This window comes from Ctenopharyngodon idella, chromosome 7 (assembly GCF_019924925.1).
Source record: "Ctenopharyngodon idella isolate HZGC_01 chromosome 7, HZGC01, whole genome shotgun sequence".
NCBI classification, from domain to species: Eukaryota; Metazoa; Chordata; class Actinopteri; order Cypriniformes; family Xenocyprididae; genus Ctenopharyngodon; species Ctenopharyngodon idella.
This window is the reverse complement of record NC_067226.1, coordinates 28695074-28716500: the sequence shown is the minus strand read 5'-3', so window position 1 is coordinate 28716500 and position 21427 is coordinate 28695074. Positions and strand designations below refer to the sequence as shown.

Genomic DNA, 21427 nt, shown 5'->3' with positions numbered 1-21427 from the left:
GAATCACAGGAATAAATACAGGAATAAAAACATAGAAAATTGTTATTTTTATAATATTGTAATAATATGTCAGTCTTTTACTGTATTTTTTATCAAATATATGCAGCCTTGTTGAACAAACATCTTTCCAAAATAAAATAAAAAATAAATCCCAAACTTCTGAATAATAGTGTATTTTATTTTATTACAGAGTTGAAATCTTGATATTCACTGTGCAGAAAAAATAATAATAATAATAATAATTCTGTTATTTTCAGTTAGTTGAAAGGGATAGTTCACCCCAAAATGAAAATTCTGTCATCATTTACTCCCCCTCAAGTTGTTCCAAACCTGTATAAATTTCTTTGTTCTGCTGAACACAAAGGAAGATATTTGGAAGAATGTTTGTAACCAAGCAGATCTCGCCCCCCATTGACTACCATAGTAGGGAAAAAAATACTAAGGGGCATATTAGGAGCTCCTTTAATACATAATCTCATGACTGAATTCTTAATTCTATCCATTTTTAATCTTGGACAGATTGTTTTTTTTTTTATTATGTTTCATCTAGTTGTAAGTGTGATTGGACTCACCATGTACAGTGATGTTTCGAGGATGACGTTTCTCTCCAGATTCAGACTGACACCAGTACACTCCAGTGTCAGATGTGCTGAGAGACTCGATTACACATGCAGATCCTGTTTGTGTTGAACAAGTTTTTGTGTCTTTGTCTGTGTATCTTCTCACTGTCCATCCAGCAGAGTTACTCTGATCCTCACAGCTCAGAGAGAGAGAGTGAGATGAGAAGTGTTGACTTCTGCTGGGATTGATGACCAGAGACACTGAAGAAGAAACACCTGAAAAGAGGAAAATCTCATTAAAAACTGACAGCACACGTTTGTGTAATAAAATCATCTCCAACAGGTAATGAAGTACAATTAAGATGAATATTAGCACTAAGCAGAAGTGATAGTAGCCAAACAGTGAATCTATTAACATCAGTTGCAAGCTTCATATCACAAGTGTTGAATCACAGATGATCTCTTTGGTCAGATGACCTTTCTAGTTAAATTTATTCATTCAGCAGATGCTTTTGTCCTTAAAAGATGAATACGACAAAATGATTCATCATAAGCACAAAACTTTATTTTGTAATAAAGTTTGAAATAAGAAGGACATTATTATGAGTGTGTATTTGATAGTGTGTCTGATCTGGTTTAGACTGAGATTTGGAAAAAAGTGAGAGCAGGTTTTTGAGGTTGTCATTGGTTTAGGATTGTTTTTACACTTTGTGCCAGAATACGAATATAGAGACAGCAATGAAATACAAATATGGATGAGCACAAACAAACACTCACCAGTGACCCACAGTGGCTGTGTGCTGCTGTGTCGTGTGTAATAGGCTGGTCGTCCTCTCTCTGCTCTGCACGTATAAACTCCTGTGTGCTGTAGAGCAGCAGGACTGAGAGTGTAAGATCCTCCAGCTCCTCTGCTGCTGTCTGACAGATGATCATGATCTCTGAACCAGCTGAACGTCCAGCCTGTAGAGGAGCCTGAAACCTCACAGATCAGAGTCACTGATTCTCCTTCAGTCAGCCACGGCTGTGGAGACACTCGCACTGCTGCCTGAGCTTCAGCTGAACAAAACATCATGAGTTACAGAGCCATAGAGAAACTGATGGAGAAGCTGATCACAACAAACACAAACTCACCTGATACAGTCAGTGTAACAGCATCACTGCGCTGAGAGATCTGAGTGTCTATCTGTCCTGTACAGGTGTATTTACCACTGTGAAAGTATTTAACACTGCTGATGTTCAACTCTTGTGTTGAGCACAGACTGACAGCTTCTCTGTGTTTCTGTTTATTGACTCCACTGGTGCAGCACTCTTGTTTTGTACATCGATTGGCAGAGTTTATATTCAAGTTGTTGGTTCCATTTATTTCCCATCTGTATGTCCACTCAGTGTCTCCTCCCCACTTTATATCACATCTAAGAGTGACTGTTTCTCCTCTGAACACTCGTTCATCAGGTTGTACCGTCAGCACAGCTTTAGGACTCTCTGTACAAACAGATTATTACATTTATTTGAAGTTTTAGATAGTCTGTAAATATTGTCTCTGATCTGTATGTTGAATCACACAGTTTTCTCTCTCTCACCTGTAACATTGACCCACAGTGCATCACTGTAGTTTGTGTAATAGACTGGTTTCCCTCTTCCAGCTCTACACCAGTACTGGCCTCCATCAGACACTGAATCAATCTTCAGTCTGTAGGAGTTTGTTTCTCTCTTCTCTGTCTCAGGGTTCAGTGTGTGTTTGTACCAGTAAAAGTCCCAGTATCCAGTGGACGGATCCATGCGACAGGTCAAAGTCACTGTGTTTCCTGTCAGTGCAGCTCCTGCAGGATCTGATGTGAGTTCAGGCTTTGGCTTTAGACCTGCAGGAGAACAAGAACAGATTCAGATCCTCAAGAGTCAGAGTTCACCTGTGTTTGACAAATCATTGAGTATTTGTCTGCAACAGTTGATACAGAAGAGAATAAGTGTTGAAAAATATGGATTTTACACGAGCATTACACAGATCTATTTAAATTCCGATTAATTATTTAAAGATCTAGTTTGCTTGAAATGTTTGCTATTATTAACATAACTAACTAAAAACATTGATATTCATATCCAGTCTACATGTATGTGTCATGGTTTAAGTGTAACAACAATCCAAACAAAGATGCGTGACGCAAAAAGACGATGAAATAACATTAAATAAACACCAGAAACTATAAAGCAATTCACACTAGAATGTAACATAAACACAAGACCAGGAACTAAGGGGCCGTTTACACGACACCGTTTTCAATAAAAAAACTAAAAACTTTTTATGTTTTGGCTGTTCATTTACACGAAAACGCAAACTTGAAAACGCGATTCAAAGTGCATGTTTTTGAAAATCATACAGTTATCGTCTCTGTGTAAACTACAAAAACATGAATTTGTGAAAATTATGATGTCATGCGCATGTGTATTATATGATCAGTCTATAGGCGTATAGTGTTTCTTTGACATCGCCAACTACTGGCCTGTGTCGGATTACAAATTTAAGATCTGTTCAAGATCTGCTGATCCTACATCCTAACCTAATTTCACATGAATATCTAATGTGGGCATTCAAGGTGAACACAATCCGTTTACTGATTAGATTAAATATAGTTTCCGGTGAGGGATTCTGCAAGTCTCTGATCTTCCTACTGAGAGCCAAACTATGTATGAATGTTGACACAGTCTTAGTTCTCATGACCAGCTGCTGTTTATACCATTTGGGGGTCACAGTCAGGGGTAATTTCCTGTATTGTCTTTAGGTGCTTTTGTTTTAGTAGTCACTACTAAGGCTGTGTGTAAGGTCAACACTTTTAAGGATTGCCCACTGAATGCCTATAAAATACAATGCACAACCCTTAGTCAGACTTGACGACTGCAGAGACCAACAGCATGTTCTCAATAAAGAATCCTGCTGAAGATACACTGAGTCTCCTGGTCTTCACTTCTGAGTTTCTACACCTGGTAATAATAATACAGCATTTCTAGTTGTTTTCACGGATCTGAAACGTTGAATTTGCAATGTGATGAGGTCATGTGACAGTTGGAATTGTTTATTGTTGAATATTGGGATCCGTCTTTTTAGAAGGACAATGATGTTCAACTCACCCTTCACAGAGAGAGAAACAGAGCTTGATTGTGATGAGTTTGGTCTTCCACCTCTCTGTCCTCTACACCAGTACTGACCCTGATCAGACTCAGTAGCTCCACTGATAGTGAGAGTGTCTCTGTAATGCTCAGACGTCTGTAACACACTATATCTGCTGCCTTTATACCACTCATATCTCCACTTATGTGTCCACTCATGTGTCCAGTCATTTCTCCAGTCATATGTCAGACCATTTCTCCAGATCCAGTTACTGTAAGTCTCTATCACACACGTCAGATTGACTGTCTCTCCAGTGAATACAGATCTGTCTGGTGTCACAGTCAGTGTAGATGTGGGTGAATCTGAGAAGAAACACAAATGTTTTAATATTTTGTTTAAATCAACTAAATGGTTTCATGCTTATTCTGCTGATCACTTTAAAATCTTATAGATTCTGTAAAAATGATCTTATATGTTGGATCCCATACATAAATCCTATCCATATGTCCCATATATCCTATGCTGTGAAATATCTGGACAGTATGAACTTTGTCTGAGCTTTAATGTCTTTTTCTGGTCACGTACCAAGCGCAGAGTTTTGACAGAGGTGCGTTTCTGTGAATTGTTTCTGTTTTCATTTTGTTTGTTTGATTCATAACATTAGTGATCAGAGATGACTGTAAACTAGGGGTGTAACGATACCCTCATGTCACGATATGATACATATCATGACACTGAACTCACGATACGATATTATTGCGATAATATCAAAAATGTACTGTTGATTAAAATGCTAAATTTGGTATTACATTTGAGGTGGAAATAGAATTTGGTGCTGGTAACCCAACGCACAGGACAATGGTGACACCAGAATAAAAATATTCATGATTCTGAATCTGAAAATACAGAACTATTTTAGACGAATATGCTTGCACTCCATCACTGACTATATTTAAAATAACGTAGGCCACTTTTTTACTGGTAACAAAAGATATTTGGCATTATCAGAACCCACAAATATTCCCCCATTGCATTATTATACATTATACTCAACATTATACATTGTAGTTCAATGTAGTGCTGACACTAAAACTCTGTAAACTTGAATATTTTCCTCACACAGTAATTTTCATTTTGGGTGAACTATATACAATACACATTGTGACTATCCACGATAAATATTGTTGCATTTTTGTATTGCGATATACTGTGACACGATATATTGTGACACCCCTACTGTAAACTGTCAGTAAATCTTCGAGGTTTCATGTTTTGTTTGTAAAGCGTGTTTGTCTCTGGACAGTAATGTTTGTGTTGTGCTCAGATCTAGTTACTCGTGATCATCTCAGGTTCATGCTGCTCAGAAAGACTGATGTGCTGTGATGTCATGATGATGCAGACTAAAATACTCTTCTTAGTCATGTGACTTCATTCATATAAAATCATAGGACTCTTTTTATGATACATTTATGGTGCTTTTGTGTCCTTTTTGAACTCTGAAAGTTCATCATGTCATTCATTATAATATCAGTGCATTATTAAAAAATATTTTTGTTCTGAGGAAGAAAGGCATATAGATTTGGAACAACATGATGGTGATTAAACGATGACAGAATTGTAATTTTCAGGTGAGCTGATGATGAAACTTTGGTGTGAGTGTCGGATAAAATAAATCTTAAATCTAATGTTTGGTCAAATGAGCTGTAAATCATAATCAGGAACAAAACGATGACAAGATCGTCTGAAACTCAAAGCAAAGCTTCATTTGTATAAAGACTCACAGATTTCCAGTAAGTTCAAGCAGCAATTAAGTAATTAAATACAAAACATGTTGAGATCTCTGTGTACAGTTTCATTCTGTTTTGCTCCTTCAAATGGTTTTGAACACGAGAACAGAGAGAACTAGAGCGGTGCTTGCCATGGCAAAACTCGGCACTCGGTTGCTAGGGTGGCATGGATGGTTGCTAGGATGTTGCTAGGCTGTTTCTAGGGTTTTGCTAAGGTATTCTGAGTTGTTGCAAGGCGGTTGCTAGGGTGTTCTGGGTGGTTGCTATGGTGTTGCTATGCAGTTGCTAGGGTATTCTGGGTGGTTACTAGGGTGTTGCTATGCAGTTGCTAAGGTACTTGGGGTGCTAGGGTGGCATGGATGGTTGCTAGGATGTTGCTAGGCCATTGCTGGGGTATCCTGGATGGTTGCTAGGGTTTTGCTAATGTATACTGAGTTGTTGCTAGGTGGTTGCTAGGGAGTTCTGGGTGGTTGCTATGGTGTTGCTATGCAGTTGCTAGGGTATTCTGGGTGGTTACTAGGGTGTTGCTATGCAGTTGCTAAGGTACTTGGGGTGGTTGCTAGGGTGTTGCTAGGCAGTTGCTAGGTGTTCTGTGTGGTTGCCAAGGCATTGCTAGGAGGTTCTTAAAGCATTCTGGGCGGTTGCTATGATATTTTTGGGTGGTTGCTAGGACATTGCTAGGTGGTTGTTAGGGTGTTCTGGGTGGTTGCTATGGTGTTTTTAGGCAGTTGCTAAGGTATCCAGGGTGCTTGTTAGGGTGTTGCTATGGAGTTGTTAGTTGTCACAGTTGGTTACTATGAAGTTTTTATAGAGTTCTTCGTATGTTTTTAGCCTGATTTATAACTTAGCTAATGGTTATTAACATGTAGCTATTCACTGCTAGCATGTGTAGCATGTTGGAAGTCTGTTTGCTAGAATGAGTCAAAAGAGACAACCTTCATCTCTCTACAATGTTCTGATGCAGAGATACAGGTATTGCTGAACGGTTGCTAGGGTACTCTGTTTGGTTGCTAGGGAGAGGCTTGGCAGCTGACAATGATGATACTCAATAAGCTGCTTGTCAGTATGAATGATATAAACCAAACCCCATGTCTCTATGATTTAAAGATATCCCTCTTTGGGTTTGGGTTGCTAGGGTGCTCGTCAATGGTTACTAGGGCATGGCTAGGAAGTGTTGAAGGTGATTGGTGATTGGCTGTTTGCTGCCCCGAGTCAAACGAGCTCACCCTCATGATTCTATGACACTTCAATCCAAAGATATTCCTTTGATCTCTTTGAATGGAAGTTTATGAAACTTGTTGCTAGGGTGCTCTATATGGTTGCTAGGGCGCTCTATGTGGTTGCTAGGGCGTGGCTTGATAGCTTCAACAGTGATCCTGAGAGATTGATTGGTTGCCTGAGTAAAATGAGCCCGCCCCTCTTTGACATTGTGATCCAGAGTTATGTTCAGTGTAAAATGATTTGCACAATCCCTGTTTCATGGGCCGTCTCTTCACCATAGTGTGTCTGTGGGGCAGTTCTGAAATCCTCGCTCTGATCGATGACCCGTCAAAATTTGTCATAATGCAAAGTTTTTCACCCATTTTTTGCCCTCTGTGTGAACATCGTACACCCGATCGCTTATAAAAGATACAGCACACACACCTCTCCTCAATAATACACATGATTTGATGCCTCAATTATGGGTCGATGACAAACGGTGCGGGACGAGTTACGAGCCGAAGTTTTGTGTGGAAGAAGAATAATAAGTATTCAAGAGAACAATAGTGATGCTTTTCCTTATAGATAAGAACCACTAATTAACTAAAATCAAGCCCTCAAAAGAGGAGTGACAACTGTATTTATCATCAGTGTGAATGAAACATCTGAGAGTGAAAGACTCTTGACTGGTTGTGATCATGATCATGTAGAGAGAGTTTATGAGGACAATGATGTTCAACTCACCCTTCACAGAGAGAGAAACAGCAGAGCTTGATTGTGATGAAACTGATCTTCCATCTCTCTGTCCTCTACACGTGTACCGACCCTCATCAGACTTAACAGCTCCAACAATACTGAGAGTGTCTCTGTTTACAGTGTAACGCTCAGACGTCTGTAACACACTGTAGTCTTTATTCCACTCATATCTCCAGTCACTGTGATCAGAGTTTATCACACACTTCAGATTGACTGTCTCTCCAGTGAATACAGATCTGTCTGGAGTCACAGTCAGTGTAGATGTGGGTAAACCTGTGAAGAAACACAAAAACACAGTGACTCAAACAGCTCTTTCAGAGAAAACTATTTTGTAAATGTTTTACAAAACTAGTTTATACATTATTTTATCTCATATTTCATATCATATATTCTGTTTTGCTGTTGTACTGTCATTAGTTTTCTCATGTGTTTTGAGGAGTCAAGTTTAATGAAACTAATTAAAGTTTAAAGATTAAAACACAAGTTTGAAAAATTAATGATTGCAAATTCTGTCACTTTGCCATGATAGTTATAGAATGTTAAATATTTGCAAAAAGGACCAACCAATCACAATTCAGTATGCAGATAAATAAAATAAATAAGGAAAGTGGTCATTTGCATTTTGAATGCTAAAGTTAATGTGAGATTTGAACCTTACAGTTCTCCTAAAATATATAATATAGTGGAACTACAGTGATGAAATACTGTTGTCATGAGGTGATGAAAAACACTTAGCCAGATGTTTAGTCTCTTACAGGCTTAGACCTCAGCAGTCATCATACAAAACTCAACAATGGAAGTACTCAAACATTTCCAAATCAAAAGATCCATGCTGCAATGCATGCTGGGTGCCATTGTTGAGTTTGGCACTGGTACCCACATGCACATGTGACAGTTCAACTATTCCCATGCAAAATCGTTTTCAGAGACAATATCTGCTTATCTTTCCACAACACTGTTATTTAACAACAGCTCATGATTACTTGACTAAGAGCCTCTTCTGAAATCTTTTATACTTTACAACATCTCAATATCAAATCAGGTGATTTCAGGTAAAGTCTATACTCTTATGCAAAGAAAATATTTCCTCCTTATACTGTATATGAATGATCAATATATATTATTTAACAGTATATTTGAAAAATACAGAATAATATATTGTGTTAGTATATTACAATATACTGAATAATACATAAGCAATTGCCGCTTTTCATATATTGAAAAATATGTGACAGTATATTTACTAATATATCATAATGTATGTAATTTTATATTCAGTAATAGGCTACACTTCATAGCATATAAATGCACGTGAGATCAGATATGGTATGACGTGTATAAATATATTGCACATTTACATTATATGCAGTATAAACATAAGGAGCCCCCAAAGGGACCTTTGCAAAAATAAAAAATTGACAGAGTTTCGCGCGTGCACGCGTTACAATTTCCGGTTTGTGTATACTATAACCTATTTCATTTGTGCGTCACTGCCTATGAAGAAAGCCAGAGTATGGATGCACATGAACTAATAAAGATCATGAAAATTATGAAGAAAATGAGAGTATGGATGCACATGAACTAATAAAGATCATGAAAATTATGAAGAAAATGAGAGTATGGATGCACATGAACTAATAAAGATCATGAAAATTATGAAGAAAATGAGAGTATGGATGCACATGAACTAATAAAGATCATGAAAATTATGAAGAAAATGAGAGTATGGATGCACATGAACTAATAAAGCTGTATTTGCTCAAAATCTGTCTGTCTTAGACCAGATCGTCTAGGATGAATCCAGCTAATTATTCGTTTTAATTTTTTTTGAACATGTGCCTTCCTTTATATCTAAAGTCCTTTATGTCTATGGCTCTGCTCGCAATAAGCGCTGTTAGAACTGAATGAAGAAAATAAGCATTTCTCTGCCACCTGTAAGGATGCGTTAAATCCGACAAAGTGGTTTAATAAAGGGGCGTTTGATCTTGTGAAATACGAAATTTTAGTAGACTTACATTTTACAGTTCCAGTATTTTTATATGGGACAATATAAATATGGCCTACTGCCCTAACGAAATGCAAAGTTTTATCATTTTTACTGTACCAATGTTTTTCATGAACCATTAAACGTGCATTATGACAATGCACACTGAGCCCATTTCCCAGCGCGATTTCTTGGATGCCACAGAGTTAAATACGTTAAAATGGACATAAGTCCTTGAAATATGACGCACTTCCATAACGAAAGCCACATTTTAAGCACTTTTTACTGTATCAGCCTTTTAAAAAAAAAAAAAAAAAAAAAAAAAAGAACAATGCACACAGCTATTCATGTCGCGGTTTCCCGGCCGTCACAGAGAATGATTTAAAGCAGACATGAGGCCGTGATATAAACTGCCCTACGAAAGCCTTATTTCAGCAAATAGATCGTTATTAATTCATACACATCCATACTGTCATTTTCTTTAAAATTTTGAGCGAATAGATCTTTATTAATTTATGCACATCCATACTCGCATTTTCTGCATAATTTGAGCAAACAGAACTTTAATAATTCATGCGCGTCCATACTCTCTTTTTCTTTATAATTTTGAGCAAATAGATCTTTATTAATTCATGCACATCCATACTCGCATTTTCTTCATAATTTTAAGCAAGTAGATCTTTATTAATTCATCCATACTCACATTTTCTTCATAATTTTGAGCAAATAGATCTTTATTAATTCATCCATTCTCACATTTTCTTCATAATTTTGAGCAAATAGATCGTTCATGTGCATGCATACTCTTGATTTCTTCATAGGCAGTGACACACAAATGAAATAGGTTTTAGTATACACAAACTGGAAATTGTAACGCGTGCACGCCATAAGTTTCTCGTGCGCACACGAAACTCTGTGTAATTTTTATTTTTGCAAAGGTCCCTTTATGGGCTCCGTATAAACACACACAAATATAAAATATATTTCTTATATTTTATAATTAGCTACATAATGAACATTTCATAATTTCAAGATAGTTGACAATCACAAGCACTCCTGCATGTACTAAAGTATTTAGTAAAGAGACTATCACTGTAAAGAACGCACAGCTACTACTTTTTAAATAAAGTAATTATACTCTTAATAGAGTTCAGCCAATCATCAACCTCATCACAGGCTCTACTCTTCAGCACAATGGTAACCCCAAAAACTCAGATATACCAGAAAACTTTTTAAATTCCAAAATAATAGAACATTAAATACTAACAGATCTCTCACTATAGTAATATTGAGAAAAACACATGAAATAACACTTAATTTAAACATTTACTCTCCTTTATCAGTCAGATGCAAAGCATGCTGGGAACTAAAACTCTGCTATAACTCATTCTGTGAATGTGTGTATATATGTGTGTACATACATTCACATTTATATGGGAACATGTATGTGCAAAATATGTACATAATAAAGGATAAAACTAATGCTATTTTTGTCTTCATTTCTCAATATTTTTATGTATCAATATATAGCTATACATGGTCAATGCACATATTGCAGTATATTGGAAAATATAAGCACTAGATTCCCATATATGGAAATGTATTACGTAATATATCGCATTATGTTTTGCAGTATATTCCCATATATTTTTGTTCTGTAATGGTATGCATGCATCACTCTTCATTGCAAATGAGTTTGTTAAAACACTGTTGCAATGGCTGACCTTAAAATAATTTAACATAAACCAAGGTTCAAGTGCCCTACAAAAGGGAACACTGATCACAATGGTGACTTCACATTTTAAACATTTCAAACTAACTTTAACTAGAGCTAAACCACTAAATCTGAATGAACAACTTTTACACACAAACTTTTATAAGTGATTATGGGAACAAGTTGTTTTAATCGTCCTGTCATGAGGTATTAAGAGGTCGAATTATATCCAAAGCTGCTGTATGTGTGTGTGTTGGCTTTACATCAGTTGTGTATCTAAACTGTTCATTAACAGCAGGTGTTCATCACTAATGGTCAATCATCACTTGTAAAGTGAACCATTTAATGAACTGCATGAACAATTCAACAGTTGACACTACAAAGAGTAGATCCTACACTGCTTCAGTGTTAGTTTTTAACACCTGTGGATGAGACTCATATATACACCAGGGTTGTTAATTTAACATTGGTGATTTTGCTGTGCTTCTAAAAATGTGTCTGACACACATAAAGCTAAAAATTATTATCAAAAGAGTAACCAATTGCTATTGGAGCTTCAATGTGGACATTAATGCAAAACATCTATTTTCTATGTAAAACACATCTCAGTTTGTATTAATTACGTCAAAAATGTTTGTAATTATTGGTAAAAACTAAATGAAACACTAATATTCATATCTAGCCTACATGTGCGTTCTTTTGTATTCAGATATAACAACTGCAGATTGTATTTACTAAAGTCAAGAGTGTGAAAAAAGAGTGCTGCTTTAAACTTGCAATACAGTCATGTGACAGTTTAAACCATTTATTGTTGCATAACGTGATCTGTTTCACACATACTATTAAGAAATGGGCAGATAGAGAATATACTGTACTGAATTCAGTAAGCAGCTCCATTCTGAACAAAACCACAGTTTCTCGATCGGATGTGTGATCATAAGAGAGAGTTTATGAGGACAATAATGTTCAACTCACCCTCCACAGAGAGAGAAACAGAGCTTGATTGTGATGAAACTGATCTTCCATCTATGTGTCCTTTACACGTGTACTGACCCTGATCAGACTTAACAGCTCCAACAATACTGAGAGTGTCTCTGTTTACAGTGTGACGCTCAGACCTCTGTAACATTGAACTGTCTTTATTCCACTCATATCTCCAGTCACTGTGATCAGAGTTTATCACACACTTCAGATTGACTGTCTCTCCAGTGAATACAGGACTGTCTGGAGTCACAGTCAGTGTAGATGTGGGTAAATCTGTGAAGAAACACAAAAACACAGTGACTCAAACAGCTCTTTCAGAGAAAACTATTTTGTAAATGTTTTACAATTTTGTAAAAGTTTATACATTATTTTATCTCATATTTCATATCATATATTCTGTTTTGCTGTTGTACTGTCGTTAGTTTTCTCATGTGTTTTGAGGAGTCAAGTTTAATGAAACTAATTAAAGTTTAAAGATTTGGACATTTGGCTGCTTATTGATGATATAGTTGTCATGAAGTGGCCTGATTCACTGATATCACAATGTCAAATTTCTGAATATATTAACTGTTAATTTCATATGATTTTTTGTAACCTTGAAATACTGTGGAATCATATTATGATAACCTGGTATTCTGATTTTAAGTCATTATGCAGAGAATGTTTTCAGACGTTTTTTTTTTTTGTTTTTTTTGGAGCACAGCACTACAATAGTATTGGCATGTGAAATTAACAACTAATATTAAAGAATTTAATCCAGCGTTTCTCAAAGTGTGGGGCACGCCCCACTGGTGGGGAATAGGGACATGACAAGTGGTGCATGACAAACGGGAGGAAATTTGGTCATTTTTGTGCTCATCTCTATTAACCTTTTGAGCGGTACCACATATGGGATTTTTATTTCTGTGCCCCTGAGTGTACAGTCCCACATATGCAGGGGCGGATTACGGTGGTCAGTGGCCCCTAGACTGCTCTTTGTGTGAGGCCCCCCCTTAATTATTATGCTTTACTGGAAAAATGTATTTAGCGCCATACATGGTCCACACGCAAATAGTAAGGTTAACTGGCATACACACACACATTGAGACAGCCAATACTACGGTTTTTCTTCTACATTCCTTTAACCGGTGGACCACCACAGTAAGAAAATTACCACCACACCACACAGGTAAAATGGGAAACTGAAAATCATAATAAATCATATATAATAAACCAATATATAATACATGGCCTAATCAGCGCTCAAGCACATGCATAAAACTTGCCATAGTAGGAGCTGAGGGAGCTCCTTTCAGAGTCTGTTCCCGCCCCGATTGTAAAGCCAAATGTGATTGGTTGTAGAGAGAGTACCATTGTTTAAGAACCCTATACTTCCTTTCTAAGCCAACGAGACCACCACTTGACATTTGATATTCAGCAGTGTTTTGATCTGCCTGCATCGACACCCTTGTATGAGAACTGAACTGAGCTGGATGATGACATCACTGTTTACTCCAGTGCTGATATAGATAAATTAACTAAATTAATAACTATTGATTCTTACAACAGAATGAATCAATACTGAACTTACTTAAGCTGGACAATGACACCATTTTCTTTAAGAGCTGCTGTGCAGCCAAAAATTCTATACCAGTTATCACTGTAAAGCTGCTTTGACACAATCTGCATTGTAAAGCGCTATAGAAATAAAGGTGACTTGACCAGACCATAGATATAATGAACGTGACCGCCCACAATTGTAAAGCAAAACGTGATTGGTTGTAGCGAGAGTGTGCTGCGATTGGCCAGCGCAATGTGGCCATTATCTGATTGGCTGAAGTAGTCGGTGGGTGGAGTCGACCTATTTGTGGATTTGTCTGCAGTCCTGACACTAGAAATGTTTCAAAATCCACAAATGCGTGCAGAGATCCACAAATGCACAGAAAGCAATTCACAAATGCGCATAAAGCCATTCAGAAATAAATGCAGGCAGAGTTGTGCAACATATTTGTGAATATGTTTTTTATTAGCAAATCTCATTTTATATATTTGTGAATTTAATAAATTTTTGTGAAACTCCTAACATATATTTGTGGATCTCATTCTATTCATTTGTGCATACGATTATTTTTTGTGAATCTTTTTACATTTATTTGTGGATCATAATCTATTTATCTGGAATAATGGAACGATTTTATCTCCATAACGCTAGAACTGTTTCAGAATCCACAAATGTGCAGGAAGAGATCCACAAATGTGCAGAAACCGATTCACAAATGTACAGGTGGTGATTCATAAATGAATGCCAGGCAGAATTGTGCTTGTGACATAAAAACATATTTGTGAATGTTTTTATTGGCAAATCTCGTTTTATTTATTTGTGAATTTAACTCATTTTTGTGAAATTCCTGACATATATTTGTGGATCTTGTTCTACTTATTTGTGCATATGGTTATTTATTTGTGAATCTCTTTACATTTATTTGTGGATCATAATCTATTTATCTGGAATATTGGAACGATTCTATCTCCATAATATCAGAACCACGAGGAGATGTACACGAACTAGAGGTGTCTGATAGAGAAGAATATTACGCACACGGTATGTTTGTTTATTTTTTTGGATTTCATCTATTAATTCGCAAGTTAATGTGCTTTGTGTGTTGATACTATTTTAATAAGCTACAAACTTGTAAACTGTGATATGGACAGAAATACACTCACACATTATGTATCTAAATATAATTTTATTTATTTATTTATTTCAGTTTTACACGGTGTCATGATGTAAAGATGTCAAGATGTCGAACGATATCCAAACGGTGTCACGATGTTCAAATGGTGTCGAAATAAGGCCAAGATGGCGTAATGCTGACTTTTGCAAAGAAGACATTAAACGTTCAGACATCAGCTGAAGCGATTCTTTTAATCAAAAGAAAACCTTCAGGAGCCCTTACAATTCATTGCGTAGAGATGAAGGATAGTTCCACCTCCTTAAGGAGCTACGGGATTATCCCGAGCGATTCAAAATTCCCTTCAGGATGTTAGTGGCTCAGTTTGATGCTTTGCTAGCGATACTGGCACAATCTGTCGTTATATTACGTCTTTTTGTATTGCGCACTTTGTTTGTTATACAGTGCTTTGTGCTGCAAGACGAAGTGGATCAACTTGTCAGACAACATTCTGAATTTTGGCGTTTGCTTGTAGGGTGACTCTGAATTGTCAGAAAAAAAACGCAGAAAATTGAAACCAATACAATTTTTTTTTTTTTGTATGACGGATGAAAGTTACGGAGGCAGTGCGTAAACGTGATTGACAAAAAAAAAAAAAAAAAAAAATATGTGAAAGAGAAGTTACTCACGAGACGACGTATGACAGCCAGCTGTGTGTGTGCACGTGCTTCAGATAAGCGCGCTCAGAAAACGATCTATTACAGCTTTAAAACGCGTCGACATAATAAACTTTAATGATGAAAGAAGAACTATGCTATTCGTGAGAGTGATCGCGATACAGATGATAATCAAAACCAAGCAGATGTCTTGATAGTATTTGGCAGAGTATCCGATTAAGGCAGGAACTGTGATTGTGGGGAGGGGGCGGGGCAAAGCAGCTCATTTGGATATAAAGGCACATGCCTGTTGTTGACTGTAGTCAACAACATTTATAAATGATCTGTGAAGTGTTTTAAGCTGAAACTTCACAGACATATTCTGGGGACACAAGAGACTTAAATTACATCTTGTAGAAATGGGCATAATAGGTGCCCTTAAATATATACAGGTGCTGGTCATATAATTAGAATATCATCAAAAAGTTGATTTATTTCACTAATTCCATTCAAAAAGTGAAACTTGTATATTTTATTCATTCATTACACACAGACTGATATATTTCAAATGTTTATTTTTAATTTTGATGATTATAACTGACAACTAAGGAAAATCCCAAATTCAGTATCTCACACAAACACACATAACGCTGATTGGCACACTGCAAAAATGGTAACCTAAATAATGTGCTTCATGTGGTTACATCTAAAATTAATTGATTGTAAAGAAATAAAAATGTTATTTAACATTTAAAAATCATTAAATTACACTAACAAATAAACTATGTTTGGGATGAGGTAAATAGCTCTTTTACCTAACAATTGCAGCAAGATGAACACCTGGTTATTGCTCTGTCACAGGACATAGATGTGAGTTTGCGGGACACATGTAAGAGATATATTTTTACTACAATTATACTATGTAAATGTTGATTTAGATTATTTGGAAAGCCTGTTTGCCGTTGTTGGATTATAGCATGTTTTAAATAGCTAATAAGCTTTGTTAATTTTGGTTAAAATGAATTTATCAACATGCTTGAATTTAATTCAATAGCATTTATCCTGAATTACAAATCACATAAATATATGAATAGAAATGTTCTTTTTGGTCCAAGTAACAAGACACACCCTGTGAAGTTGAGATTGAACACTGTATGATTTTTAAATAAATTTATTTAAATTTTGAATATCAAACTCAGTCAAAACAACTGCAACATGTTCCTTTAGGGGGCAGTAATACCGCTCAGTCTTTAGGAGGCTTTGCATGATTTTTCGTAATTGTTGCTTTCAATAACACATGTTATGCTATTGTTTTTTGAATGAAACCAGCCTTAAATTGTTCTTCTAGGAATCAGTAACAACACACAGCATTTAAAGTTTAGTTAGAACACTTGTTTATTTTCAATGAGTTTATGTCTTTCTTTGAATATCAATAGCACCTTGTGCTACAGTTCTGTGAATAAAACCAACCTTAAACTGCTCTTCTAGGAGCCAGCAACAACACACAGCCTCTATATTTGAAAAAATAGTCTATATGTATTTTATACAAATTTATTATCACATCTGAATCTCAATAGCATTGTTTTTGCATCACTTATGATAGTAAAACCAACTGAAAGCAGTTTTTTTAATAGATCACACTATATGAATTTGGGATTGAAATATATTTTTACTCAATGTAAAACTTCTTTTTCTTAATAACATTACTATTACCACTACTTTTATTCTTTCCAATATGTAACATTTACAGTGTTTTTACCACATGAGTGTGTGTGTATGTTTCAAAGCTTTGTGTGCACAGTTTAATTGGCTTTTTTTCAAGAGTAAAGCATATGGATGGAAAAATTGAGCATTTTTCCTCTTCGTTTTGCGCTTTGTAGACGGTCCCTATCTGCTATTTTACATCACAAAATGTATAGGTTTCTAATACAGCAAAGCAGATTAAACACATAAACTACATTGTGTGTTCTCTTCTACATTTTAAAACAATTCGAACACAACTTGTTTTTTGTTCTTATACTGAATCGTTATTGATCTATTGAAGTGTTTTCGAAGCTGAATCTCTGACGAATGTCGAACGTCCAATGTCAAACCAACTTTATATCGGTTCTATCTTTCTATTATTATTTGATGTTATTGTTCAGTGTCATTTACACACCCTCATGCTTTCCCAGATGTATGACTTTCTTTCTTCAGATGAACACAAACAAAACATTTTCTAGAAAATATTTAACCTCTGAATCCGTTTGTATGAATTATCATTGTGTTTACTTTGTGTGGTTTTTGAAGCATCAACTACCGTCCCGTATACTTGCATTACATAAGCTCACAGAAATGATTTATGAAAATCTTTCTTAGTGTTCATCCAAAGAAAGACAGAAATTCATATACACCTGGGACAGCATAAGGGTGTGTAAATGATGAGCAAATTTTCATGTTTGGGTGAAGTATCCCTTTAATCTTTTCTCACACACAACATGGGTACCTTCGACCACAGTATAATTTAGTTTTTAAATGTACTGCTCTGTATTTTTTTCTATTTTGCAGGTGTTCATGGAGTTTAACAGGATTGTGGGAAAGAACCTCAAGCAGGAATTCTATGAAAACATTGATCGACACAGTCTTCATCTAATTGATATCTTTCGATCTAAGAGAGGGAATGTTGGACAGCTGTTGACACCGCTTTCACAACAAACCAGGGTTAGTCCATATCCATTATACACTGCATTGTTGCATTGTTTTTTTTTTTTTTTTACAGTAATGAAAACGTCACAATAAGTGATACTGTATTGGTTGTCCAGTACAATCAAAATTGTGTTTTGTTGGTTCAGCTTTCTTGTAGATCATTTCTTGTTATTCTAGCTATGTAACTTTGTTTTTTATTTTATTACCCAACAGACTCAAGAGCCAACTGTTATTTCATCAGAGGGATCCCTCTGAATGTCCTTGGTGACAACCCCATGAACTTCTTCAAACCATGCTTTGTAAGTAACTTATTTTCTCAAAGGACCATGACAACATAATCCTTTAATTGATAGTCCTTGTGTTTGATAAAATGTGTGGATAGAGCTTAAAGGGTTAGTTCACCCAAAAATGAAATTTCTGTCATTAATTACTCACCTCATGTCCTCCCAAACCCGTAAGACCTTCATTCATCTTCGGAACACAAATTAAGGTATTTTTGGTGAAATCCGAGGGTTTCTGAACCAGACGGCAACGTCATTGCACCTTTTGATGTCCAGAAAGGTATTAAAGACATTGTTAAAATAGTCCACTTGACAGTGGTTCACTACGTCAACTGCGCAGGAGACTGACATAGAAGAGAAGAAATTGTTGAATAAAGTCATTATTTTTGTTTTGTTTGTGCACACAAAAAGTATTCTGGTCGCTTGATAACATTAAAGTTGAACCACTGCAGGCACATTGACTATTTTAACAATGTCTTTAATACCTTTCTGGACCTAAAAAGGTGCAATGACGTTGCTGCCTATGGTTGGATCAGATACCCTCGTATTTCATCAAAAATATCTTAATTTGTGTTCCGAAGATGAACAACGGTCTTACGGGTTTGGAACGACATGAGGGTGAGTAATTAATGACAGAAATTTAATTTTTGGGTGAACTAACCCTTTAAACCATTGAAACTTGGTCTTTCTAACCTCCTTCTAACATTGTCATTTACTCACCCTCATGTCTTTCCAAACCCATAAGACTTTTGTTCATCTTAAGAACACAATTTAAGGTATCTATAATAAAACTGGAGACATTTCTGTCCCTCCATTAAAAATGTCATAAAGGCAACATAAAATAAATCCATATGAATCTTTTTTTTTTTTTTTTTTTTTTTTTAATTATATATATATATATATATATACACACAGTGGCAAGAAAAAGTATGTGAACCACTTGCAGAATCTGTGAAAATGTTAATAATTTTAACAAAATAAGGGAGATAATACAAAATGCATGTTATTTTTTATTTAGTACATAAAAGATGTTTACATATAATCCACAAGACAAAAAAAAAATAGCTGAATTTATTAAAATAACCCCATTCATAAGTTTGTGAACCATTGATTCTTAATACTGTGTGTGGTTACCTGGATGATCTACGACTGTTTTTTTGTTTTGTGATGTTTGTTCATGAGTCCCTTGTCTGTTCTGAGCAGTTAAACTGAGCTCTGTTCTTCAGAAAAAATCTCCAGGTCCTGCAGATTCTTCAGTTTTCCAGCATTTTTTGCATATTTTGCAGTGATAGTGAATGAATTTGAGATCCGTCTTTTCACACTGAGGACAACTGAGGGACTCAAACACAACTTTTAAAAAAGGTTCAAACATTCACTGATGCTCCAGGAAAAAAACATGATGCATTAAGAGCCGGGGGTGAAAACATTTGGAATTTGAAGATCAAGGTAAATTGTATTTAATTTGTCTTCCGGGAAACATGTAAGTATTTTCTGTTGCTTCCGAAGGGCAGTACTAAATGAAAAAAAAAAAAAAAAAATGATATTCAAGCGAAATAAGAAAAATTTGGACCTCTTCATCCTGTTCAAAAGTTTTCACCCCCTGACTGTTAATGCATCGTGTTTCCTTCTGGAGCATCAGTGAATGTTTGAACCTTTATTAATAGTTGTGTTTGTGTCCCACAGTTGTCCTCCATGTGAAAAGATGGATCTCAAAATCATTCAGTCACTGTTGTAAAGGGTTCAAATATGCAAAAGAGATGGTGGAAAACTGAAGAATTTTTGGGACCTGGAGATTTTTTCTGAAGAACAGAGCTCAGTTTAACTGCTCAGAATAAACAAGGGACTCATGAACAACCATCACAAAACAAAAAAACAGTCATAGATCATCAGGTAACCACAACAGTATTAAGAATCAATGGTTCACAAACTTTTGAACTGGGTCATTTTAATAAATTCAGCTATTTTTTTGTCTTATGGATTATATGTAAACATCTTTTATGTAAAGTATCTTACTCAGGACAGTACTAAATAAAAAATAACATGCATTTTGTATTATCTCCCTTATTTTGTTTAGATTTTGCACATTTTCACAGATTCTGCAAGCGGTTCACATACTTTTTCTTGCCACTGTATATATATATATATATATATATATATATACACACACACAGGTGCTGGTCATATAATTAGAATATCATCAAAAAGTTGATTTATTTCACTAATTCCATTCAAAAAGTGAAACTTGTATATTATATTCATTCATTACACACAGACTGATATATTTCAAATGTTTATTTCTTTTAATTTTGATGATTATAACTGACAACTAAGGAAAATCCCAAATTCAGTATCTCAGAAAATTAGAATATTGTAAAAAGGTTCAATATTGAAGACACCTGGTGCCACACTCTAATCAGCTTATTAACTCAAAACACATGCAAAGGCCTTTAAATGGTCTCTCAGTCTAGTTCTGTAGGCTACACAATCATGGGGAAGACTGCTGACTTTACAGTTGTCCAAAAGACGACCATTGACACCTTGCACAAGGAGAGCAAGACACAAAAGGTCATTGCAAAAGAGGCTGGCTGTTCACAGAGCTCTGTGTCCAAGCACATTAATAGAGAGGCGAAGGGAAGGAAAAGATGTGGTAGAAAAAAGTGTACAAGCAATAGGGAATACCGCACCCTGGAGAGGATTGTGAAACAAAACCCATTCAAAAATGTGGGGGAGATTCACAAAGAGTGGACTGCAGCTGGAGTCAGTGCTTCAAGAACCACTACGCACAGACATATGCAAGACATGGGTTTCAGCTGTCGCATTCCTTGTGTCAAGCCACTCTTGAACAACAGACAGCGTCAGTAGACAAGAAGGACTGGACTGCTGCTGAGTGGTCCAAAGTTATGTTCTCTGATGAAAGTAAATTTTGCATTTCCTTTGGAAATCAGGGTCCCAGAGTCTGGAGGAAGAGAGGAGAAGCACACAGTCCACGTTGCTAGAGGTCCAGTGTAAAGTTTCCACAGTCAGTGATGGTTTGGGGTGCCATGTCATCTGCTGGTGTTGGTCCAC

General features: G+C 35.9%; 1 protein-coding gene across 6 annotated transcripts in view; it reads right to left on the bottom strand.

The window, feature by feature from the left end:
- Nucleotides 1-21427, bottom strand: part of LOC127516295 (Fc receptor-like protein 5) — a 192660-nt gene that overhangs the window by 166059 nt on the left and 5174 nt on the right. The window contains exons 3-5 of one of the 6 annotated variants that reach the window (XM_051900781.1): nucleotides 12080-12361; nucleotides 7395-7679; nucleotides 3684-4025 (exon numbers count right to left, since the gene is read on the bottom strand). The exons of 2 other annotated variants lie outside the window; for them this stretch is intronic. In XM_051900781.1, coding sequence (XP_051756741.1) covers nucleotides 3684-4025; nucleotides 7395-7679; nucleotides 12080-12361 — 909 coding nt within the window. The remainder of the gene's footprint in view (nucleotides 1-3683; nucleotides 4026-7394; nucleotides 7680-12079; nucleotides 12362-21427) is intronic. 3 more of the 6 variants (XM_051900783.1, XM_051900782.1, XM_051900788.1) reach the window with 3 other exon arrangements.